General features: G+C 36.2%; 1 protein-coding gene across 2 annotated transcripts in view; it reads left to right on the top strand.

Moving 5' to 3' along the window:
• The window catches only part of STK3 (serine/threonine kinase 3), a 121,628-nt gene that overhangs the window by 38,681 nt on the left and 55,660 nt on the right, over window positions 1-27,287 (top strand). For both annotated transcript variants that reach the window (XM_088177643.1, XM_014879776.2), the window contains exons 7-8: window positions 14,207-14,344; window positions 16,260-16,385. In XM_088177643.1, the coding sequence (XP_088033769.1) occupies window positions 14,207-14,344; window positions 16,260-16,385 (264 nt within the window). The remainder of the gene's footprint in view (window positions 1-14,206; window positions 14,345-16,259; window positions 16,386-27,287) is intronic.

The following is a 27,287-nucleotide window of genomic DNA, read 5'->3' as shown; positions in this document are numbered from 1 at the left end:
CTCTGAAGGAATTTATCCTGAATTTATCCTAGCTGCTGCTGTTTTTACAGTTAACTTCTTAGTTTTATGTGTGCTTGAATTTCAGCTCAAGCAATTGACTTTTCTCTTTACATGATTGTCTTCTAAATCATTACCTGTGTCAGTCTAACATAGGCATTACAGCCTCGCATCTCCCTTTCCTTTTGTATGTCAGCTGATTTAGGCCTGACTGTGGAGTTTGCTACTGCTTAAAATAAGGGCTTGTTTAAAATAAGTGAATAATTTCTCCAAGTGAGTGCTCTTTATCCTGTTTGGATAGCTTGTTTAATCATCTTTATGCCATTCCTAGTTATGTTTTTACGTTCCCTTTAACTTATGGAGGCTAATTTCCTTCTTCATTGGACGTACCCATTTATGGACAAAGAAGATAATTCACTAGGGTCTTGGTTATGCAGTGCCTGGGGCCCTGCTACAGGAAAGGCCCTTTGGAGTGTGCTGTGCTGCTTTCGAGTCATTGTTTCAGTGCACTACCCCACATAGTTCCGTGTAAGTAGCCAAGAGAAACTGCAGGAGGAATCATTAAGGTGCCACCCTCTGTGTTGCTGTTTGTTCTAGGGAAACCTTTGCCTTTTGACTTGCATCGGTGCTTTCAGGTTGAGTGCTGTGTCTTCAGGCAGCGTGCCCAGCCTTTCTCTAAGTTTGAGTCTGCAGCAGCTTTCCAGCTCTTGCTGTCTTCCAAATCAGTGGTTCTCATTTCTGATTTGAAATAGGTTTGGATGCACTTTGTGGTCTGGTGTTCGGCTAAATATGTAGGGTTGCAGAGACAAGACATAAGCTCTAAATGCAGTGAGAGAGGAAAGAGTGTTCCTGAAATGCATGACACTCCCAGTGCAAAGTTGTATGCATATTTATATTAACATATTGCTTTGGCCTGGGTGAGTGGACTGTATGTCTGGAATTTGCCTTCACCCTGTGCTAGTTCATAGCTGGCTTTGCGAATCTGTCTGAGACTCCCGATGCCTGGTACAGCTTCAGTCTGTGTCCTGTTCTAACACAGTGAGGACATCTACCTCTCATCATTCACATCAGAAATTTCATACATAAGAGCTCTTCTGTGGCCTGAGGGCACTGTATGTACAGATGACCAAGAGGAGTGATACTGTGAGAGGGATTGCTTTTTCCCGGGTGAGGTTCAGTCTCCTGAGAAAGAAAGAAGTCAAATGAAGTTCAAGTCCCTGTAAAGGTCTTTGTTCCCTAAGTTCAGTAGTGTAATATTTGTCAGGAATAGTTTCTGACACTTTTCAGGAAAACATGAGTCTGGAACAATGCTTCAAAACTTACTCTTTGAGGTAGGGGACCTCCAAAGGAGGTCTTTTTGCCTTGGAAATCCACAGGAAAGAATGATTCTTCCTATTGCATGTCAAGCTTTTTCTTTGGGATTTTTATCGCTTGCATTACTTCTCCATTTTTTGGCTTCCATGAGGAACTTTTAACTCAGTCCTGCTCTATTTGCGTGCTAGGAGTCCTGTTCAGCTAGGAAGTATTCTGGAGCATACTTGAAGTATTCAAAAGCCATCTGGACATAGTCCTTGGCGTCTGCCTCTGAGTGGTCCTGCTTGGTCAGGAGGATTGAACAAGATGACCTCCAGAAGTCCCTTCCAGTATCAGCCATTCTGTGATTGTGGTGTCCCTCAGAAATTCTTGAATCTGTAGTCATTTCCTTCAACCTGTGCCTTTTAATAGTCTTCCATATCGTTGACCTTGGATCTGAGGAGGAATGGAGGAGTTTTATTAACTTTGTGACTCTGTGCAGAGTTTTATAGGGATTAGGTTCTTATTTTCTTATGCTGGGAATCTGCCAGCTGATTATCTTCAAATTGCATGTGTCCCTCAGCTAACATAGATGTCATTCATGCTTTATTTTTCTACTTGCTTAGGAATATTTCTTGCCTCTATTGTCTCTGCCTGAAGGAAGCTTTCTAGATACTCTTAGGCTGGATAGAGGGATTTCTGTCAAGCTGCTTGAGTGGTATGAATACATAAAATTAGAACAAGAGAGAGAGATGCAATTCTTCACCATTTTCAAAGTGTACCTTTCTCAGATCTGCAAAACCTTCACTTGGTAGTTCCATACATATGTTGCAAAGTATCCTGTTATTCAAAGGCTGTTCAAGCAAGCTGAGCCTTGAAGATGCTTTTTGGGATGCTTCATGTGAACTATGCAGTTTACTCAGTGAATAGTTATCATATTGCTGAAGGAGCCAGGAGTATGATTGCTAACATATCATTTGAGGAGAGAGGAAGGGCCATTTACATGTAACTGTATATGGCTGCCATGTCTTGAAGATCCTTTGCATTCAGAAATCCTTTCCTCTGTCTGCCCTGAGGTATTTTGTATAAACTGGGGACAAGCTGCTAGGAATTAAGGGTATGATATGGCCCATTTATATGATATCAGCATTTCTAGTCACTGCTTCAACTATTGCTGTATTGTTTGCATACTTGAGTGATTGCAACAGCCACATTGCTAAACTGTAATTTTTTCAGCAATATAGGCTATAAATTTTTGTTCCCTAAACAGTTTGTGAAGGAATTTTCTTTCTGTGTGTACCTATAGTAAGAGGGCTTTGCTTTCACTTTTTTTTTTTTCTCTGCAGTGTCTCATTCATTGTAGAAAAACTGTGATACATGTCTTAAAATGGAACAAAATGTAGTAGGTTAAACCAGATCCTAAGAAAAATGTAGAAAATATGATTAGTAAGTGTTTGGACAGGGCAGTAAAACACAGACCACAGACCCAACCCCAACACTTACGGAATTTTAAAAAATATTCCAGGCTAAAAAATGTGGGAGTCTTGACTCTAGATGCTTGCTTTTTTTTAATCTTCTCTCTTCAGGTTTGTTTATAATTTGGTTTAAGCAAAGGAAAATAGATTCAAGGCCAGTTCACATTGTTATGGATGTTTTCTCTCAGTGTCTGTGTATCTTACTGGCCTCTAAAATATCTTATGATACAATTTTTTTTCTTAATATGAAGAATTTTTCTCTTCTATGTCCTTGATATCCTGTACATACATCTAAGCTGTTTATCTGCAGGGTGTGCAATTCCTATGAGGTGTGCAATATTTTGAAGATTACCAAGTCTGGTGGACATTTAATTAGCATTGGATGCCATTAGCGTAATGCATTTTAATTAATCTCTTGTGTTGTGCTTCTGTTTCCTCTGGTGGGTGAAATTTGTTCAAAGTATAGCAGATCATATTGGAAGGAATTGGAGGTGGATACAAAACCCTGAGATGGTACAAATAATAACTAACTTGTATAATTGAATAAACAAATAATGAGGCTACTACTTTATAATATGCATTACATTTTTATTTTAGCAATTGATAATAGTGCTTGAGAGGTGGATAACTTCTGAGGGAAAAAAGGATGCCAAGTCCAGACAGACATGATTAGAAAAGAATATCACTGACTTACTTGCAGTCAGGTGCACGAAGGCTAAACTGATGTTTTATTTAATAGCATAGGTCTTAACTACTATTTTATAGCTAGTGCTTTTGTCAAAAGAGAATCAGCCCTTGATCCCAACTAAGGCACTAAGAATGACATGTTGTTAATTTCTTGGAGATAAGCTTGAGGATTTTCCTGCTTCTCTGGAACTAGTTTCTCCGCATTATCAGTAAAGGTTATTGTATGGCTAATTCCATGGCAGTTCAGGCTGATTTGAGAATACAAATGTTGTTGCAGAAATAGAAGAGGCTTATTTTTAGTGCTCACTAAATCTAGGGTGCTATGTTTTTCTTTTTTACTGTTGTATGTTCAAATGAGCAGGCTTGAAAAGGTTAGTTAGCCACTGGGGATATTAAAAGTAAAGTGGAAACGAAATTGTTTGTACTACTTAAAATATTAAAAATGTATATTTTAAAACTAAGTAGAGAAAGAAGAAACAACAAAAACTTTGAATCTGTTTGCATTCATCACCTCAGGGTGGAAAGAGGTGACTTCTAAATTAGTACATTTCAATATGAGAAATCTAGAAGGCATGCAGGAAAAAGATTGGTAGTTTTTAGCTTCAGTTTTGTGTTTGATGTTAGTCAAAATGTAATTCAAGCAATTGTGTTCTGTAGCCACTGTATGACCTACCCAGCGGCAATCAGCCCCCCCTTTAAAAAAAAAAAAAAGCCAATTTGCCTATGTTTAGCTTACTAAATGTCATCTGGATTCAGTAAAATGCAAGTGACCTGCATTGAATTAGTATAATTGTAATACAAACAGAACATCTCATAGTTTTGGTCTTATACAGGAAAAGAGAAAGTTGGAGAGATTTTTCAGTTTGATAAATAAAACTGAAGATACAGAGTTAACTTTGGCTCACAGCTCATTTTACCTTTTACTGTCTCTTAAAAAAATACATGGCATCTGAATCTTGTGTGTATATTTTCTCTTTGGAACATTTTGTGGTTTTGAAAGAATCTTCCTGGGGATGTATGTCATATCAGTTATTAAATCATGAGCAATTGTTGCCAATTACAGTTTCCTCAGAAATGATGCCATTTCCGAGATTTTTTAAAAAAATTGATTTACCTAGCTCGTCCACAATTTGTTATATTGCTTTAACTCTATCATTTGGTAGAATTGCTTTTGAATTCCATGATGTAGTCAATATTTTTCACACCCTATTCCAGAGAGTAGTGCTTACACCTACCAAGCTAAACAGTGCCTTCTTCAGTGAAGAACTGAACTGTCAGTTCAGGCAGTTTATTTGACTTTTACTATGACGTTGTAGTTATATTATTCGGTTTGGTTTAAAGGAAATGTTGATTTTTTAAAATTTAAGATTAGTGTCATTGCATAACTAATACTATGCCTTGGTTGTACTTCTCTTTTCATTTGGACATTCAAATGTCCAAATTTTGCTTTGTAATGTCTCGCTGCATCATGGCCTATGGAATAGAAAAAATAGTTTTACTGTAGCAACTATATTTCTTTACAGGAAAGAATGTGGCTATTACACTAATCTAATAATGAAATTTAAGAGTCCACAATATAAATGACATTTATTTGAAACTAGTAGGGAGAATACTGGAAACACTAGCAAGGCAAGGACAGTAGCACTACATTTTGTGTGTGCCTAGTAGCTGGGAAAGCAGAACTGTTGAGTTTTGTATTCTCTCAGTACCTTGAGAGTCAGTGGAGCAGAAACAGGAGAGGTTTTCATTCTTCACTTGAAGGTAGACAGTGCTTTAAGATGGGAGAACTCAATTACTCCTTCATAGACTACAAAATCTGTAATTAATTAGTTGTTTGCATTATGTCAATAGGATGTTGGCATTTAATGTCTGGAATTTTGTGATCTGTCAGTTTAATTTTAGTTCTTAGTTTGCACACTGCAGGTGAATGAATTGTTTTGCTTTGTGCTGGTGGTCAGCTTTTGCTGTCACCAGTTCATCTGCTGCCATTGTAAAAGGTGAAGTAGGAAGCAGCAAACACTGTTACACTGTTGAAAGACATTGTTCCTTTGTGTTTTATGTTTCTTGTGTTAAACATGGTCATTCTGTTTCTGTACTTAGGCTGACCAAACATGATAATCTTTTTTTTTTTTTTTTTTTAACTTCATTTTAAAAATAAATTTTATATGAGCACAGGGCAAAGGGGAAGGTAGTGGTGGAAGAAAAGATCTTTAAAACACGTGCCCAAATTTTGATCATGAAGTTCTGAAACTATGTTTGTTTGTAGAATAAAACAACAAGTTCTGGAACTTCTTGGGTAGTTTATTGGCAACTTTCCTACAATGTAACCTGAATACTCCTTGTTAAAATTTAAACTCATTAGCTCCTCTTTGCTTCTTTATAGACTTTGTCCCTCTTTGAAGTGGCATTTAACATGCTGGGGACAGTTACCATATCTCTCGCTGTGGTCACCTACTTTAGACTGAACAGTCCTAATTTCTTGCAGTGTGTTTTTTAAATATCTAAGCATTGTAGCTACTCTGTTTCAAACCATCGTTAGTCAGTTCACCTGTCTGAAAGTTTGAAGCTTGAAACTGAATGCAAAACTTCTGCTGGAGGTGTAACATATCCCAAATAAAGGAGAACTACCACGTATTTCTTGAATGCCTTCTTTCATTACTACTGTCTGTGGTTATGTCAGAGATTTCACATTTAATGTCCAGTGAGTTTACTGCAGCTTTTTCTCACAAATATAAGTTACTCCTTGATTCTTCTACTAGTAAATGAAATTGCAAATGCAGTTTTTCCACTTCATGTCTCATTAAATGTTAGTATGTCTCTGGATGTAATCATTGCCTCATTTTCTCAGAAATGGCAGAAAATACTGTGGGAAGAAGAGAAAATATTTTTTATTAAAGTAAGCTCTATTATTGGGGTTTTCTTGGAGGGAAAGTCAGTTTCATATTCTGGTAAAATCTTGGAACCTTCTAGGCATTATGCATATGAATTTTCAAGATAGTACTGAATCAGGAATAAAATAAACCATGGTGAAAGAAGACTAAATTAATCACAAGAGTATTCTCTGGCTTCTGTCATACAGTGTGCACTTTCTGGACCATTTATTTGTTCTGTAACTGATAAGAAAGTAGTTCAGTGCTGAAAAAAGAAGTTGTTCAGTTTCAAGTTCATATTCTTGATCTTATGTATTCTGTGAAGGATGCTTCTGTCTGAGAGGTACCAACGTTTACAGAGGCATCTTCTCTTTTGATTCCTGGCCACCTGTGTGGCCTGGAGATATCCTTTAGGCAGTGAGTTACCTAGCTCTTGAGCAGGGATCTGTCATAATGCATCATTTAGTCCGAGAGACTCTTAAGTGTTGATGTTCTCTGAGGGTTTAAATAGAATTGGGCAGTGGCCTGAAGTGGTCCCATCTCTCTGTTAGGGTGATTTTGATTTCCTCTCAAAGAGGAGGTGTTATCTCCTTATTTGCAAATACTTCCTCCCCTAAAAAAAACCCTTAAAAACCCCACATATACATACATGCAGTGCACCCTTCTTTCTCCTCCTAATAAAATGAATCTGGCTCACCCAGTGCTGAAATTGAGGATACTTTTCAGAATAAGAATAATAAAGTAAATTTCAGCTTATTTAGGTTTTCCTTTTGGTGAATGAAATTATTAGAAATAATATCTTAGATGGTGTCTGAATGCTGCAGTTCCTTTCAGCTGTTTGTAACTTTTGGTATTTTGTAAGACTTGTTGACTTTCACTGTCTTGTTTTCCACTAGTGCTTGGATTTTTTAAGTCATCGGGATCTTAAATTATTTTTATGTCCAAGAACACTAAAAATGTGTGGACTTGTAGTTATTGTAGATGTGACCTTTCAGTATAACCTTTCAATAAAATGTTTAATATTTACACTTTTTAGTGTCTGTAAGGGGTTGTTTGCAATTAGGTATTTTCCTCTGAAAATTTCTGTATATGTCAGTTAAAATTCAAAACTGATAGCTGACTGAGTAGTTTAAGCATAGACTCTTGAGTAGCCTGAAATTATTTTTATTTTTCACTTGAAAAATTTCACTTAACTAAAACACTTGCCCCCCTCACTCAAAAAAAAAAAATCCCAAGGAAATGACAAAAAACCCCAGTGAAGCCAAAGAAGGGTTCAAAAACCTTCGCGAGATTGCAGATTTTTTCCATGCTTTATTTTTCATTTCTACAGACTTTGAAAAGGCATTTTTTGCTCTGCTTTCAAAAATCTAAATTGAAGGAGAGAAGAATTTTGAGGAGCTGTGTCTTCTTTCTGTTGAAATGTCTTTGACATCAATGACTTGCACCTTGCAGATGAAATGGGAACTTGAAGGTTACATCCCCAAACTAAATGTACAATGTTCAGTCAAATGGCAGAATTCTGGAACATTTTATGTTGAAGAGCTGGGCTCAGGAAATCAAAATAGCCCTACTGAATTGGACAGAGAAACTAAAACTGTTCCATTTCAAGATAGAAGATGGAAAGTTGGGACAAGATAATAGTAAAAAACTACAGGCAAAAGTAATGAAGAGTTCCCTAAATGTTATTTAAATGTGTTAGAGAAATCCTGAAGAAATATTGGTAGGTCTGCTGGACTTGAAGGGAGAGGGAGAATGAAGAAGCAAACAAAAGGAGGTCAGTGCAGATAAAGTTCTTTCTTTGCATGCAACTCCTTGAAGTCACTTGTTGGATAGCTTTCAGGTATATTTGGATAGTAAAAGTGATGGGTTATAGGAGTTCAGTATGCTTTGAGAAATGAAAAAAAGAAATGGATAAACTCGTAAATTAATTAACTGGCAGTAAGACAGCATGCTGAGGTGATTGTTCTGGGAGAAGATTGGTGGTAAATATTTTTATTACTCATCTGACAAAATGGTTTGATAGTGAACAAGCGTATATGCAGATACCGTGGTCCTTTTAGCTGAGTTAGCAGGGGGAACTTACTCTTTGTCTTGATAATTGCATAGCAGCCAGTACAATAAATTCTGTCCTTTAAATATGCCAGTGGAAGATATGGTAGAAGTTAGGAAATGTGGGATGAGATTTAAAAATCAGTTTTCTAAGTAAGCATGTTTAAAACCAGTTATGAAAGACCTCAAACTGGATGAACTTGTGGCCTTAGACCACTAACTTGTTCAAGCTGTTGTCACATAACAAATGATCTGTAATATTCCTTTGAAATTTAAAGCAATTTTTTAGAATCAAAGAATATGTCAATTTTGAAGGGATCCATAGGGTTCATTAGTCCAATTTCCCCCTTAGTAGGAAGAGTAAATTCAGAGGTGAATCTCAAGGCACCGTTCTGTTACGTGACAGTGCTAACAAGGCAAGGGTTGATTCTTTTTGATAGATTTGCAATTGCACTTACTATTGCAAAATGTTTGAGATTGGTATCTTTACATTCTTGACCTGTTATGCTGTCAGAATGTTATGAGCTTACTAGAAATAATAAATATACAGGTCAATGTATACAGCTTATCTTTCAGTAACCCATCTTTGCTGTTAATCATGAGACTAATCTTTCCTTTATGTATCTTTTCTCTGTGTTTATTACTTTATTACTTTACATGTTAAGTGAATCATACTTGGATTTGATCATCAAAGGTCATTATTCCAGAGGGAAGCTTATGACAGTAAATGGCTGTTAAGCCACTGGTAAGAGTTGTGGTTTGTTTTATTTAGTTTGGTTTTTTCCTCCTATGGTGTTTTTTTTTTTTAATTTTTCAAGTGCTCCTAGTGTTAATATATGAAATTTTACAGTAAAGTAATTTAAATTTTTAACTTACATAGTACTGTTTATGGTTTAATCTGTGGCAATTACTAAAAACTATAAAAGTAAGCACAGTAGATTGTTTGTTAAATGTGGCACATATTTCCCCTCCTTAGGATGAACAATTTTATGTCAATTGTTGTTTGTCCAGAACTTCTCTAGACTAAAACTTCACTTATCCCTTCCTGCATTTAATCCTCTATTGATAATTCTAGTAAGAATCAGCTTGGATCAGGTATGTGGTAGATGTCTGATGGAGCCCAGACCTGTTTGTAGTTCTGCACAAAAGGTGTGAGTACATTAGATTTTCATCAACGTCTGTGTTTGCAGATGGAAGGAGGAAGCAGTGATTTTTAGGGTGCTTTTAACAAATCTATTATCTACTGTGAAGCAGATTATGAACCAACTTTCTTGACTTTAAACACGAGGTATTGTTCAGCAACTTTATTTTTCACTGTGTTGCAATATAGTAGTTCTGAATTAATAAAACCAAAACAAACAGAACCCCTCCCCCAAAAAGCCACACCAAGAAAACATGCTTAACAAAGCAAATCCAGTGTAGAACCTGCTAGTATTTTACCCTTCTCCATGCTGATGTTTCTTTTTTAGACAGCTGATGAGTTGTGTAACTGATTAATCAATGGTGTCTTAGTAGTCTTTTTGAAGGGTATTCAAGAAAGGAGGGAGGTTCTATGGCGTGTATCACAAAGAAGAGAAAAATGTCTTTCAGGTGATTCTTTGTTTCTAAAGTTACGAAAATTTTGCAGTACTCAATATATAACTCCACCAGACTTAAATAGGTTTTTGTGCTCTGAAATGTGCTACTGAGTTTAAATTTGTTTTGGTGTTTGTTTCCTACAGTAGATTGCTAAACTAAGTAGTATAATTGTAGTTCCAAAAACTATGAAGTCACAAACTGATCTCATGTATCCTTACCCTGTTTGTAAAAAAGTTTTTCTCTATAGATTCTAGCAATGGAGCTTCACAGCATAAAAATTATAAAATCACCACAATATAGAGTTCTTTGTTGTCTTCTTCAGTAGTATTTATGATACTGGGTAGATTTTCTGCTTTTTATTACAAGTAACTTATTTCAGCTAAGTAATAGAGATAGGTTACTCGAGGAACTAAAAGCCAGAAGACATGGTACCTCTGTGAAATTGCTAGTGATCACTTAATGTGTTCATGGCTGTGTGAAATACAGATATATTTTCCTGACTGACAAGAAGAATGAGCTGCAAGGATTTTCTGATTAGGAATTTCCATGTGTGGTATATGAGCATCTCATTTTTCTTTTGGCGTTTCCTAATTCATCATCATCACCATAATTACATTTTCATGCCAATAAAATTGCCCATAAAAGAACCTTCTTAGGAAAAAACCTCCTGCTTTTGGCCTGGACTTGATTTAAAATACTGTGCCCTTTAAGAATAATAAAAAGAAAATACTGGGCTGACTTGTGCAGTTCTGCTCTCATTTAAGACCGAGTTCTCAGTCTGGTGTTCAACTTAGTTGCAACTGCTGGTGATTGAGCAGGGAAGTGCTTCCAGGCAACAGGTATGGTACAAACTGTGTTGCCAGTGTCCCAAAAACTGCCCTGGATCATTTTCTCTTCCCCTCATCTTTTGTCATACATGTATTATGATCTGCCTTGAATTCTGGTTTCACTGCAAAGTGGAGGATTTGCCTCAGACCAATGTGTGAAAGATGATTCGAAGTAGAATTGGGCTCAAGGTTTAGAGGGGAAAGGGCCAGTTCAGGACAAGTTTGGAATGACCTCTGTATTGTAGGCAGGTGACAGATTAAGCTGATCCTTCTTGCATCTTTAGAGATTTCTTTGTCCTTTTAAAGATAGTTGAAGAGTTAAAACTGAAGACTGAGTCATATAATCAAATTCTTTGGTTGTATATTTGATGAGTTACTCGTGTAAGATTTGTCAGTCTGTCTCAGAAATGTAAGGCAATGTGGAAGGTGATGTTGAGGGTGGGAGAGAGAAAAGAATTAGCCCCAACTCTTTTATAAGTATGTCAGAGCCTGCCCCATCTGTTGAACAATTTCCTCCTAACATTTCCTGCAGTTGGAGCTGCCAGTTCAGCCCATGCAGTTGGGTGGATAGTAACTTATATTTGGTGTTTCTTTTAAGCAGCATTTGCCCAACACTGGTTGTATGAGCACTATCCTCAGCCCCACTGTGAGAGCTACACTAAAACAAATAGCTGTGGGAAATTTCTGAGAAAATTACAAGAGGTAAAAAAATACTACAAGTAATAGTTTGGGAAAATACAGACTGGAGAAATCTTAGGTAAGATGAAAGAAGCATGAAAAAGAAGTATTTCCTGGTTCCACTGGCACCCAGAGTGATTAAAATAGCTGAGTTTTGTTTTAAAATAATATATAGTTATTTTAGGATAGAAATGACCTTTTTGACAAGAAGTGGAAGCAAAAATGAGGAATAAGTTCCTGTCAGATAAGTGTTTTGTTTTTATTTCTGGAGATTTGGGACTAGCTTTATAATTCTCCAGTGATTGCTTTGCAAGCCTCTTGGAAGGAAACAAGGTGGTTGAAAGCTAAATCATAGACAGTTTTGAAAGAGGAAGGGAGCTTAATTTTTCTGCAGAGAGATATGCAAGCCAAAATTAGGTAGTAGAGAGGAAAGATGGAATTGAAAACCAGAATTTTAGGTTGGTTATTAGAATGGAGTGATGAGAACTGGAGGGAGAGGTACATGCTAGCAATTGCATGGCATAATTACCAAGTTGGACTAAACATTTGGAATAAGTAGTTTCTGTATATTTTCTTGTACTACAAAAATATATTACAAAAATACATCTAATTTTTCTTTTCAGCTAATAGAGCTCATGTGATGTAGTAGGATTTTAAAAAGGCTGCAGTTTAAGCATTACATAGATACACGTATTTCTGAAGTAGGTATTTCCAACAAATGTACGAAGCATAAGTGTGGATTTGGAGCTCTAACACTTGAATATCTCCTTTTGTGACTTTTGTTGCCTGGCATAAAAGAATGATTCATGAATTCCCTCTTTCTTCTCATTGTCCTTTGTGAATGACAAAGAAGTCACTTCTTTGCTGTGGTTCTTAACTGCTGTGTATTTGATGAAAATAATTGGCCAAAGCAAACATTCTTCCTAGAACTGTGGAGCTGAGTAGGACTCTGTAACTTACCTTTGCTTACCTGTGGGGAGAGAGGTCAATGTTTATGATCAAACAGGAGGTACCTGTTTTGACACCACATAAACAGAAGTTGGTAGTCTTCTGTTACAGCTGTGTTTTCAATAGCTACTGCAGAGTTGGCTGTTAAGAGTATCTGCAGATAAGATCAGAAGTCATCAGTTCAAAGTTCAGAAGAGATCATTAATTTCAAGGACAGAAACAGCTGAATTTGTTAGCCACTGCTTTTTGCCAGAAGCACTTCACTTGTACTGACAATTAATCTTGCATCACAAGTGAAGTAGATAAGGCCAGTTACTGAGTGCCATGTTTCCTATCTGAGTCCATATACTTGTTTGGCGTGGCTGCCCACTGCAAATATAAAGCTGCTGTTGTAGCATACATTTTTATTAAACAAAATGGCAAGTTTTGTAAATGTTTAGGTATTTGAATTCAAGCAACTATTCAGTGCTGAATTAGTTTTTCATTAAAATGTTAGTAAACAGTTTTTACATCATTTAACGTGGACTGCACATTCCTTCAGAATATGAGAAGAATTTTCTAATAACGATTTGAATGAGTTCAACCAACTTTCAAGGCCAGTCAGACTGCTTCAGAAGCTATGGATAAAATCTCATTAAGTTTTCTCTGCCTTCTGCCTATGTTTCAGACACAGGCTGAAACTTTTAGTGCTTCTAATATGTTAAAAGTGTGCAGAGTCAGTTTTTTCCCCTTTTCTGAGTTTATATTTCTGCCTATGCTTGTAGAAAAAGAAATGAAGAACTTTTCTTCCCTGTGAGTTTGGAAAATGTGATTGAATTGAACCTGGGTTTAGAAGAAAATAATAGCCTGTTGTTATCAGTAGACCTAGTTCTAAATCGTGTGTTGCTATCTTAAGCTTTGATATTGAATGCATTTATTAGATACAAAAGTTCAAAAATTTTCAGTATTTTGCGGTAGTCCATCAAAGTTGTATGGCTTTTTACCTCCAGTACAAGTGTGTATTTTTATTTAGAAGAAAACATGGAAATAACCATATAAAAATGGCACAATGTATATAAGCTTAAGTAGGACAAACTTTTTTTCATATAGGACGAATATTTTTTCCCAGCTGAAAAATCTGTCTGCATATGGTTCTCAACAGAAGAAATTAGAAATTTCTGTTATATAGGTAAAAGGTGCATTTTCAATTTCATGTAAGTTCTCAGTACTGTAAGACTAATTACTTGATTATTTTATTTATGTCATCTTTTAGTGTTACCATATGTCTTTTAGCATATGTATCTTACTTGGAAAAGCAGGTTTTAAAGCTCCATCTGATGAATTATGAGTGTGAAAGGAAATAGCAATCCTCCCAAATTTCCTAAGCGATTCTCAAATAAAACTAAATTCACTTAAGAGAGGAGAAGGTGAGCTTGGCTTTTCACAGCAACTTTATATGTGTATTTAAACAAGCAGTGCTGTCATTTCTGCTAAGAATTTCTGAAAGAATATAATCATATCTTCAGATTGATGAACAGCAGTAGATAAAATAAGGAGTCTTGTGCTCAATGGGGTACAGTTTAAATAGAGAAAATCTAATGGGAAGTAGTTACATTAGTAGCAGATGGATTTACTTTCTGAATCTTGATCTGAGTAGAAATCCTTGCATACTTAAAATTTGTCTTCCAGATTCTTACCCTGATAAGAAAGGTGGATAAAGCAATTTATTTTCTTTTTTTTTTTTTTTTTTTTTTTTTTTACCTTGGCTTCAGCTGCTGTGGTGATGTGTTTTGCTTAAACTTGCTATTGTTTGATTTTTATCTAGGCTATTTTTATGATTCCTACAAATCCCCCTCCAACCTTCCGGAAGCCAGAGCTCTGGTCTGATGAATTCACAGATTTTGTGAAGAAATGCTTAGTGAAAAATCCTGAACAAAGAGCTACAGCAACCCAGCTGCTGCAGGTCAGTATTTGAGTTACTGAGAAAAAGCACATTTTATATTTGGGCTTCTTTTTTCCTTTTTCCTCTCAAACCCAAAATGTTGTAAAAATTGTAAGGGAAAAATCTTATTTTAACTATTATTGTGCCTTATTTCTTTTTACTTCGTAGTCTGTTCTCTGTCAGCTCCTGTATCTCTGCCCCCATTTTATTTCTTGCGGCTTCAAAAAATTCATTGCTTATTAAATACTTTAAGGCTGGTTCTTGCTATTAAAATTGGATCTTTGCTTTGTGGTTAGAGGCCTTCAGTAGATCTCAGGATTTAGACAAGTGATTAGTAAAAGAATTGAGCCCAGGTTACCCCTCTGTGTGGATACACATGGGGTATATTCAGTATTTCCTTCTGGTCAGATTGAGCAGGCAGGTGGCTCTGTGTCCTGGAAAGGTCTGATGCAGATGGGCACTATAATGAGTTTGTTCTTGGGCTGAGTTCAACCAAGTTGGCCCAACAAGATGGGCACTTTCCTAAGTGAGACACAGTTGGCAGTGTGGACCTTTGGAGCAAGGCAGGGTATGCTGGGCTATCACTTCCTTTATTACTCTCCTGCTAGATTTATTCTGTGTTGAGCTAGCAATAGCAGCTGTTAAATTCTAAGTTCCAGTGAACACCACTACAAGGAGAACAAAAATTTTGCAAAGTAGTTTTTGGTAATAGAGCCGTCAAATTTGTAGATCATGCAATGAATATTTAATTTTATACGTTGCAAAATACCAAAATGTAGACCACAAGGTAAGTAAAAATTGAAAGTTATAGGTGTCTGTGTGATGTATGCACCAGTACTTGAGACCTCCAAGATTTGAAGTTTGTATGGTTAGCTGAATACAGACAGCTACATAGAAGAGACTGGCATTAATGTGGGCAAGTAAGGAGAAACAAAGAAACAAAAAGCTTCAGTGTGCAGTTTCTTTCCTATGCTTACTGACCAGGAAACCAAATACTGTGTTTGTTCATCAGGAATCTGTGTTGTCTTTTTCCCCAGCTGGAATTTGGAGCATATGTGATGGAGCTGGAGGTGCTGTGAAAATGTTTGAGTAGAAATGAAAGTACTGCTGGTGAGGAGAGGTCATGGAATGAAAAAGAGAATAATTGAATTAATATATCAAGAGAGAAGATAGATAATACGTGTAGGGCATGAGGCTTCATCAGTTCTGTTCTTCATGGAACAGTTTTTAAATATTTAGTAATATTTTTCTGAGGTGCTTAGTTAGATTTTGCCTGAATTGTACTTGCATATCATGATGCAAATATCAGATTTCTTTTTCTAACAAGTATTTATTAGGCAGCAAAATGTGCAAACAGAATCATGCATCTTGTCCTAAATGAAGAAGTAATATTTTAAATGACTTTGAATTAAAAATTAAACTTCCTGCTGAAAGGAAGGGCTGCTTTTTTACTGGTTCCACATTTCAGCATCATAGATGAAGGAATGTTTTATGACATTTAAAGTATATGTTTGTTGAAGTAAGCTGCCACAGATGGTCTGGTTAGAGCCACTAATTTATACTCTCAATTTGTTAAGATAGGTTAAATTATGAAACTAATTCCTGAAAAACATTGGTTTTCTGTGTCAGATCATCACCACTGTATTTACAACTTACTGCACGATTTCTTTGGAAAATTATATCCTCAATCATAAAACAGTTATTAAGTGATTACATTTCCCAAGGCTTGCAATGAATAAAAATAGTTAAAGTAAAATTTTAGTTACGAAGCAGCTGAAAGATACTGTATGTTGTGTTGGTGTAGATTTTGGTTATTGAGTAATGTATGATACTGTTTATCACTGAAATCTGTGGTGTTGAATAAGATTTGTAATTAAACCTGAAGCACAACTGCTGTAATGATATTACATATTTTAATGATTTTTTTTCCCCCTAGCATACATTTATTAAGAATGCTAAGCCAGTTTCAATTTTAAGGGACCTGATCACCGAAGCTATGGAGATAAAGGCAAAGCGACATGAGGAGCAGCAGAGAGAACTAGAAGAGGAGGAAGAAAACTCGGTGTGTATCCGTTTTTCTTATAACCACCTAAACTTAACAGATAGGTTGCTGATGTTCCCCTGCTTCCTGTAGTTGTGTTTAAATACTTTTTTTACCAGTTTTCTGTGAGGTTTTAAGCCTGCGAATTCTGAGTATTTCACACTTTAATTGTGAGTAATGCTGTATAAGCCAGCTTTCAGCACTATTCCATGAAATGTCTTAGTAAAAGCTTTTCTAGGAAGTGGGAAAAGAAGCCATGTCAACTTCAGCTATTCAGACTAACATTAAAACCCCCAAAAATGTTTAAGGTTCTACTTTCACAGGTGGTCTTCTAGACAAATGGTTTAGTTTTTAGTTCAGGGCACTTGGCTTGGTGTTTGTTTGGATTTTTATGGTGAAGTCTAATACACAGAGTAGTTAATGACGACACTCAGTAAGCAGTGATTGCAGTGTGGTTTGAACCAAGTAACATGCAAATGATGATGGCATTCATCTTCAGATGACTTTGTCAGCATGTTTGAGAAGAGAAGCAGGTTGTGTGACAAGTAGATTGCATTTAGAATTGTTTGGCAGTGTTAAGAATAAGTCTGTGTTCCTGGCATTATTACTCTTCCCTACATAATTTATTTCAGGTTAGTCTTGTGCAATGCAGCAGAATGTGCTTCAAAGAAGTGTGTTGCCACACATAAAATGTGTGGTCATTCAAGGTCATTCAGAAAGAGCATAGAGAAGATGGAGACTGAAATGTTACAGCTTTGAGCAAACAGGAAAGAGCAGTGCAGTAAATGCAGTTGTCCTATAGTAAATTGTAGAATCCTTGTTGCAGAGTGCTATGTGATGATCTATATATAGGGATACTTTTCAAGCAGATTCTGTGCAATCTTTTGTATCTCCAACAATCAGTGTGGTTGGCTGCATTTTCTTCTGTTCTAAGAATATTGATAGATTGTTTTTATAAAGGTGGTTTACTCTGAATTGTACTTGCTTAGTCAGTAATAAACAGGCAGGGAAGGCTGAGACTATTTTTTTATGTTAGGAAATTTTCCTCTGTGTGACTTGACATGCAGAGTTGATGTTTGTGACTTGACTTACTGAACAGTCTTTTTGAAGAGACTGATTTATTACTGACATAAAAATTGGATATCTTTACTAGCTTGGTTTCATCCATACTATTGCTTTCTGAACTGGAGATGTTAAATTCTTGTGCACTGTTTATGTCTTTTGCATTAACCCAAAATGAGGCATGACATCTGATTACTTAGCCTAAGGTTCAGATCACATTGCCAGGCACAGTCCATGCCAGCTAAGGTTGTGGTGTTCACCTCCCTCTCCCACTGCTGTGTGGAAGGGTGTAACACAAGTTCGGCTCACCTCAACTGAGGCAGAATTTAGCAATTCTTCATGGTTCTTGCATGGATACAGAAGTTAGAACAGGGCACTGCACTCCCTGCTCCACCACCCCCCACACTCCTTCCCTCCATACTTCCCCCCATTTAGTATTTCAGTATAAGAGAACCTCAAATCCAGGATTGAGGCAGCAATCTGTTACTTGTGTTGCCATTGTAGCAGTTGGGAATTCTCCCATGAGCTCTTGTGATGCGGTAAGGGGCAAGTTATGAGTAAAAAAGACTACAGGAGTCTGCTTGTCACTACATATAGAAGATAAGTGCCTCAAATCTGAAAGTAACAGGAGTATCTTTAGTTAACAGGGCTGAAAAAACAGAATCACAGAGTGGTTGAGATTGGCAGGTACCTGCTGAGGTCATCTTGTCCAACCCCCCTACTTAAGCAGGGCCACTGAGGTTTTGCTGCCGGGGACCATGTCCAGACAGTTTTGAATATCTCCAAGGAAGGAAACTTCACAACCTCCCTGTGTAGCTCGTGCCAATGCTTGGTGACTCTGATGGTGCAAAAAGTATTTCCTGATGTTCACAGGAAACCTCCTCATTTCATTATATGCCCATTGCCTCTGTTCCTGTCACTGGGCACCACTGAAAGGTGCTTGACTTCATCCTCTGCACCTGCCCTTCAGATACTCAGACATACTGGTGAGGTCCCCTATGAGCTTTGTGTTCTCGAGGTTGAGCAGTTCCAGCTCTCAGCCTTTCCTCACGGGAGAGAGCCCAGAAGTGGATCCAGCACTCCAGGTGCGGCTTTAGCAGTAGAAGGAAAGGATTGCTCACCTCCCTGCACCTCCTGGCAACTTTGTCAAATGCAGTGCCTAGTTTGTCTAATTAGCCACTTCTGTTAAAAGGTTGGTTTGCTCTTAAAAATGAGTGCCATTGTAGTGTATGGAAATGCTAAGTCTGTCATTTTTTTACTTACACTAATAGAATTTATGGGGCTGTAAATCATATATCAGTGCATGACCATCAGCAAACACTGAACCAGAAGTCAACCTCTGCTTGAAGAAATTGCTCTTCAATATAAGGGAGAAGGTCAGAGCAGTTGGCAGCTCAGCATTTGCATATCTTGCTCAGTTTTTCTTTGTGATCATAATGTAGTGGAGTTCTAAAGGCCAGCCTTGCAGAGGGCAAGCCCTGCCTGTAGTTGCACAGGATGTGAGAAAAGAGTAAAGGTTTGAAAACTTCACAGGTGAGTAAGAGAAGAGGCAAATTTGAGGCAGAGCTGCCTTCTCAGTACTGAACAGAGTAACAGAATAGGAGAAAACCATGCAAGTGGACTTGTGAATGAGACTAGTCAGTTCAGAAAAGAAAGGTAGTAGAAAAATAGAAGAGCATGACTTCAGCACAGTGAAAGACAGAAGAGGAGAAATTGGAAAATGAAGCTTTGTAGTATTCCTTTGAGTGAAGGGATTACTAGATGAGACTTTAAGATGACAAAAAGAGAAGGATGAGAGTGTCTGGGCAAAAATTTCAGCAATGTGTTCTTTCAGAATACTTTTATCATCCTTTGTTATATGATGTTGTGGAGTCCTTTTTATTTTTCACTGCAGATGCTGACTTCCAGGATGTAATTGTTAACTAATATTAATAAATAGTACCAAATGATTTTTACAGGGCCTGTTAAGAGACATGTAAGAAAATCTTGTAATGGATGAGAGGATGTCCAGCTGTTTTTGCTGTAAAGTTTATATTGAAGAATTAAATATTTTAAAAAGTTTCCCATTATAAAAAGATCAAGTAAAAGAAGATTTTTGTATTTACTATAAGAAATACTTTTGTGTATTTTTTTAATGCTATTGAGATTTTTTTAGTTCCTTAAGTTTTCACAGTTTTATGATTCAAGAAAATAATCTGTGATAAGATTTGTAGTTAGAATGAAATATTTAACAGTTGTTAAAACTGGTGGTATTTGGTAGTAAGTGTGACTTTTGCTATCATTAAATATAGTTTTGAAATACTTAGCTTTAATAGAAAAAGCGAGGGTACAAGTGATTGAAATGAAGAATATTGATGGTGAGGTGAGGAGAGATTTCCTTGTTGACAAAACCAGTTTTTGGAGTAACCTGTGAATATCTTTTGTGTGTCACAGTGCAGAACAAATTTTGTTCTGGACTGGTTTTAGTAATTTTTTGATTATAATACAGACTTCCTGTGTCTTGCAACAGTTTCAGTGCAGTACATCACTGTAAGAAATTCCAGATTCATTTGAAAGATAACACCAGAATCTTGTCCAGTTGCTGTCACCAAAGGTTCTGATCAACCAGAAGTGCAAACTCATCCAAACCAGGAATCAGCAGAGTAAACTTGTTACAATGTCTATGGGGTGCTACAAGAAATCTGGAGAAGGACTTTTTCCAGGGGCATATAGTGTAGGGATGATGGCTTTTAACTGGAAGGTGGTAGATTGAGATTAAATATTAGGAAGATTTCTTTATGGAGAAGAGGTGTAACACTAGAACAGGTTGCCCAGTGAAGCTGTGGATGCCCTATTCCTAAAGTGTTGTAGGTCAGGTTGGATGGGACTTTGAGCAATCTGATACAGATGAAGATGTCCCTATCCGTGGAGAAGAGTTAGAGCTAGATGGTATTTAAGGTCCCTTCCAATCCAAAACATTCTGTGGTTCTTTCAAACTGTTACCATTTTCTTTTCAATTAAAGACATTATCTGGTAAATTGTTTCTTGAATGCATGTTGCTCATACACTGCATAATAGAAAACTGCTGAACATGTTAGGTGTAAGTGAAGCCTGAACTAAGTGGTATTCTGATTTTGGTTTTTTAAGCATAATAGGCAGAAGTTAATCAGTGGATCTGCAAGTTATTCAAGGAAACCAGGATAAAAATCTGGAAGAAAAAAATGAAAGCATTACAATATTTGTGTTTATCATTTTAGAAAAAGAAATAATCGATCCCTCAAGCCCACACTCCACTTCAAAATAATGTATAATTTGAGAATAAGCTCAAAGATTGTGTCTTTCATTTAATTTGTACTTGTTTGTGGAACTGCCAGAAAAACAGTAAACCGATTCTTTCTGTACTTCTGAGTGTTTATTGTTTCCCTTTTGGAAAGGGAAAGCAGATAATATGTGTGCCAGTTTGGTGTAGTTGGTGTACAGTTTGGTAGTGGATGAAGTCAGCAGCCCAGCATTCAGGGATAAAGATAAATAACCCTTGTACATTCCTTTTCCTTCTAGATCAGTTTCACAGAGCCCCATAAGAAATACAGGGCTGCTTGTATATAGTCTGCATGACTACATAATCTTATAGTTCAAATGATAATACAGGTCTTGATAAGTCTGCAGTGATGGCAGCAGTCCTAGAAAAAGCTAATGACAGTCCCTGTGTTACCTTATGTAGTAGTAGTGACAGCAAGTAGTGCATGTATTTCTTCATATTTTAATATCTAGAAATGTTTTTAGATGCGTGTAGAATTAGAGTCATTGTTCAGTTGCAAAGTAATAGCCACCTGGCATTTCAGTGCTGAAAAATAACACCTCAAAACCAGATTTTTTTCCCAATCCTACTACTGTAAGGACCTCACTATAGAAATGCAGAAACAGACTCGAACTTTGAGAAATGCATATTTAACATCTAAAGGCAGAGCAAATATTGGTGTTAATGTTAAGTATAGTCTATTGATGTTAAAGGTCTCTCATGAGCAGTGAACTGAGTCCATATACTATTGAAAAAGAATGGTTTCAGTTAACCTGTCAGGGGCTTGAATTTATTGATCTAACCCCCCAAGAATTTCCTATGTAAATTGTGAGCAGTTCTGCTCATTACTCACTAGTGCATGATTTGAGACACATCAAGAAGGAAGGTGTAAAATGTTCTAACTGAGAAGTTTCTTATGTTAGGAAACCTGTTTTAACCCTAGCAGTTATATTTGAGTAAGTTTTTGTCCTTTAATGCCTTCTTAAAGTCATATATTGTGTAGTAATGGGCACTCAGGTTAAAAGTGACTTGCATAACTGGAAGTAGAGTGGACTGTGTGTGTTTGGAGAAATAATCACAATTATGTGCTTAATTTTCAGGGTCAATTCAGGTAGTTGTCCTTCAAGTGAGGAAGAGTCATAGCCCTAAAATTGAATATTTTTTTTCTTTTTCACCATTGTCTGTGAACATTTTATAGCATGAGAAGTTGTCAATTGTAATGTAAATATTTTTTGCTGTTCAAAACTTTGTAGAGCTGCAAATAAATGTCCAGGTTGAATACAATCTTCATGTATTCTCCTGTATACTTCCTGAAAATTATCATTATAAATAATGTGCCTAGAATTGATTTTATGCCTGTTATGAGAGCTGCTCATGTGATGAGAATGCCTTCTGACAAACTGACATGTTTTTATAGGTGCTGAGGTAGTTGTACAGGTTTTTTTAATTAAGCAAAAATCGCAAGTGTTGTGTTCTACAGAAGGTTAATCCCAATATCAAAGTTTAAATGTTAGTTTAAGCATTATGAGACATGACCAATCTCTTCTCGTGCATTTTTGGAAGTGTGATGTGAAGTGGATGCTGAGGCTGGGCAGCTGTATTATGGGAATGTAAAGTAACTCGTTGCCTGGCAGCTTACAGAAAACATGTCTAAATATTTGTTTCTGTGGACCCTTAAAGGAATGAGCTAATGATCAGCTCTCTGTATGTTTTCTTTTACATTTTAATATCGCTATGATGTGAGAAATGTTTAAGTCTTTTAGGGTATTAAATCAAGAAATTACTACTTCAGTGATCCTTTTTTTTTCTTGGGCACTTAGTGGTTGACAACTATCAACACCAAAGCCAACTGTTGGTAATCAGTTGTTACTATATGTAGGATTATTTATTCATTCATACAAAAAAGGTTATTTGGTTAATCCTATATTAATTATGAGAAGTTGGCATCTGTATTTTAAGAAATAATTGCTGTAATTATTCCTGTATATTTTTGCAGTATTTACAGTGTTGTAAAGGAACAAGTGAATCAGATGAGGTATTCTGTATTTTATATCTGATACACTGTCCTGTACTTTTCTGAAGGTTTTTATATTTGCTTTCATGATTCTTTCATGTGTTTGCATGTATATGTTATAGCTGTATCTGTCTATATATATATATGTAATTTTGCATGAAAGTGTTAAAACTTTCTCTTTCCCTGCCATTTTTTCTTCATGCCAAAGAACACTTGACATATGTGTTAATTAAATTCGATTGCAGTCCTTAAAGTGTCCTGAAGTTAGAAATATAGCGTATTGTTAAAATCCACAGCACTGTGGAGCCAGAAACTGATTATAGGAAGAATAAACATGGGGAGGTACGAGCACACAGCAAGGTGTCGTTACCTGGAGGTAGAAAACAAGTTAACTGCTGTTCTGTGACAGATGTCTCTTGAATGTGATGGGATTTGACAGTGTGCTGAAAGTTAAGTTTTTACCTGTTTTACTGATGGGTCTAAGCTTTGTGTGCTCAGCATTAATCATATACTCAGGTTGAGGTTTGGCTTTGTATGTTAGGAGCTTTTACAAAATCCTTGTGCTTGACTAAACTATATTATGTGTTTATGCAGCTACTACAGTGCTTTAAAAAAGATAGCTGTGACTACAGCTACATGTTTCAAAGGTGATGATGAGGTGTTAATAGTAAATGAAATTATTTTACAGGACACTAAATTTTGCCAGCGTGTAAATAAATCTTCATTTAATACCTTGCAGCCGAGTTGGCTGTCTTTGCTGCCCTCTAGTGTTCTTTTTACATGCCAAAACACAGGCGGAGAGATTTTAAAGATAACTACTGCCGTATTTGCTTCTCTTGTTTAGTTTTTTTTTAATCAGTCTTCATACCCATTGATGTTTAAAAGGCAACAGTAAAATCCATTAATCAGTATCACCTTGGCTCATTCACTTCTGTAATGATATAGACTCGGGTATGGTCTGCAAGGCCAACTTCTCTGAGAAAACTTCTTGTGTGATGAGATCTTTCATTTTACAAGTATATCATGAAGTCTTGTGTGTGGTTTCTGCTGAAGTATTTTTGTATTTTCTTTCCTGATAATGAAACCTCTATGATTGCATTTTTATGCTTTAAGGGTTGACTTTGTTAATAATAACATTTTGGTAAATAAGGAGATCCAGAGTGTCTTACAGGATTACAGGTTATTGCTGGTACTTTGTGTGCTTTACACTGTGATGTTATTCAGAGTTTCTGTAGTTCTATTGTCGTTTCTGTAGCATTTCAAGAGATTTTAGAGTTCTCTCTTGTGCACACCTTCTGTCACTGTGTAGTGGTGTAACTGAAACCCCTTCCAAATACAAGTTTGGTTGCTATTATATGTACACAGGAGAGCAGCAGACAGTTTAACTCCAGAGTTAGTTGTTTTTATTGTTTGATTCTTGGATCTGTTTTCATAAACAGTATGAGAACATGACACTTCAGCTTTAATACTTCTTTTTTTTTCCAGGTTAAAATTGAGATTGTGTTTGTTTTTATTTAATCAGTGTGTTTACCTTTTCTAACAACAGATCACAAGTTCTACACCAATATTTATGTAGTGTAAAGCATGAATGAGAATTTGTATGAAGGAATGACTTTCTTCTATCATGTAAATGTGCACTTCCATAACTTGGATCCGCTGCACATTTTTATGAAGTTACCTTTTAAGAACCAGTGTAGTCTAATTTGCTAAATTTCATACTTGTGAGAAATACTGGAATGACAGTTCTGGAAGCAATCTGTGTTAGCTACAAAATTAATTATTCTGAGGCATGCATGGGCCATGAAGAAGTTGTATATTGTTCTGTCTCAGTACACCATTCCTGATATAAGGAAAACACCATTCATCCAAATTGTTGTGTACTTCTCTTTTTGGGACAACTGTTTTTCTAGTACTAAGGTGGGATTTTGTGATCCTTGGTCTCCTAGGTGCTAAGAGATAACTGTTCTCTTTGTTGAGAGACAATACTAAGATAAAGGCTTTTGGCACTCAGACTGAAAAATGAAATGCTGTTCTTTGAACCAAGTCCATATAGTTGATTTGACTGAAGAAATAAAAGATCATTTTTTCAATGAAGCAGAAGTTATGAAAATGGTAATTTAGGTTCCATTTCATACTTATTCATATTGTTAGCCATCACTTTTTTTCCACTAACTTCTACAATAAAAGTTTTGAGCTCTAGGAAAGTGTTTAATTTCTTATTTCAGCTTAGGTAAATTTAGGGCCACATGCACTGCAAGTGGATATTAATATTAGTCAACCTAGTTGGTAAATCAAATGTAACTATGCCTTAAACTCAGAGATTTGTCTGTCTGTATTTTAGAGATACCAAATTTGTAGTGATTAACAGGCGAATCGTCAGTATGTTAAGTCAATTTTATGTTGTATTGCAGTACTGGAAGAAACACCTGTAGTTTAACTGTTCTGGCACTTTTAAAATGCGATGCAAAAACGACTTTTTTTTATTCTGAGTACTGTTTTTAGAAGGGGAAAAATGCAATTTGTAGAAAACACTGGGGTTAACAGTAGCATTTGGTAGTAGAACATAAAGAAAATTAAAGTTGCCACCAGGAGGAGCAGTACCAAAATATTCTCATTCTTTTACTGGCACAGCTGCCTAGTGCTGTAACTGTAAGCTGTCTGTATCTTTGGGAATATCACAGTTTTTTTTAAGGGTAGGGTGCTAAATAGAATGCGACTAAAAAAAACCCCTGAAAGAATGCAAATGAAGAACTCAAGTATTTTTTGCATGCTATAATCTGGAAAATAATGATTCTTTTGACATCTTGAATTTTAATTTAAATCTGTTTAGGTCTGTATCGTGGCTTCATTATGGTACGCTGTTAGCCAGACTTTTTGTATCAAAATTAAATCTGTTTTTGTATCTCTTAGTTGAGATGTAATAGAATAATTTTCAGGAGCTGGTATTGCTACATTCAATTTTCTGTACCTACCTAGACCAGCCCTTAGTGATACAGGCACTCGGACCATGAAGGTTGTGACGTGTATCTGTGTGAGAGGTGAATTGTCTGCCATGCCACAGAATGAGTTCAGTGAGAAACAAAGTGCCAGACCTTGCAGGGGTTTGAGTCTGGGCTTTTCTTGTTCTGGTCCCATTCTGTGTCTGTCCCCTCCAAGCCCCTGCACTTACAAGTCTCTTCGTAGTTTAACATTTAAAATCTATAAAGCAATGCAAAGATTTAGGAAAAAGGGGAAATTTGTTAGTGGATGAAGACTTGTTTTAATGTTACATATTACCCTGCATGTACTTAAAAGTCTTCTAGATGTGGCATTTAGGGGCATGATTTAGTGGTGGACTTGGCAGTGCCAGATTAACAGTTGGATTGGTGATTTTAGGGGTCTTTTCCAAACTAAAGAATTCTGTGATTCTATGTAGCAAAAATATGTTATTTGTAAGGGCAGATTTTAAAAAAACAAGGGGTTATCTAATAGTCTTCCAAATGATGTAGCTGAAATATTTTGCTAATCAGGGATAAAATTTGTTTATCAAGGAATTCTGAGGTTTTGACACAGTAGAGGGAATGAATGCATATAAGGTTGTAAAACAGGTGAAAGTAGCATTTACATTTAAAATATAACAATTTGACACAGAGGAACTTCACAATGATGGATATTACTGCTTACATTTAATCAACAAATGAGAACATCTAAATTTGTTTTTCCTTGAGTAATATATTTTATTAATATAGAAAATGTGAATAGTCACATTTCATCACATTACTCCTGAAATGCTGTGATGTTGTGTGTACAATCTAAATCAGATTTTGGAAACCAGTGGGATTTCCATTAGTGTTTTCAAATATTGGTATTACATATGAATTTCACGTTTCATTAACTGGATTGTCATTAGTGCTCTGTTTCAAATTCCTGGCCCATTACTGTTACCAATTCAAAATGCTACTGTCTATCTCCTTGATATTATCTCCTCCACACTTAGTGGGTAAGTATGTACTCAAGGGCTATTTTTATGTGTAGTATTAACAAATTATTTACTTACGTTTGTAATGAAGCTTTTAAAATGGAAGTAAACACTTGAAGTAAGTCAAGTTGATTTTTTTTGTTTCTGAGAGGGACTTTAAAAATTCTGTTGAAGATTGTTTATTAGCTAAATTGAACATGGCCTGACATCTGGGTTCTGTATGTAATGTCAGATGCTGGGCATGAGCCTAAGTTAAGGGTGGTCAGCACCCTTGGTGACAGTCCCTTGCAAAACAGCAAAATCTCTTTCTATAAATTGTATTAGTGATTTTTGGAACCCAGAGAGATAAAGTGGGTCATGAAAATCACAGAGAACTCAAAGCTGAATGCTAATGCAAAGTGAATGTGTGGGCCATGTTGTACTTACCCTGTTATGCATCTGCAAGAGAAAGAAGAATTTTTATTTTTCTTTATATGGAAGATTTGTTATTTTGTGATTTCTTTTAAAGTTTCAAACCTGGGAGTCCAGCAGTACAACTGGGTCACATAAAGATAAAAAACTAATCAATAAGGGATTGCATCTTACCTTTGTTTTGTTTTAATGATATTCTGT

This window comes from Sturnus vulgaris, chromosome 1, assembly GCF_052056855.1.
Source record: "Sturnus vulgaris isolate bStuVul1 chromosome 1, bStuVul1.hap1, whole genome shotgun sequence".
NCBI classification, from domain to species: Eukaryota; Metazoa; Chordata; class Aves; order Passeriformes; family Sturnidae; genus Sturnus; species Sturnus vulgaris.
Note: the sequence above shows the minus strand (reverse complement) of the source record. Positions and strands in the feature narration are given on the sequence as shown.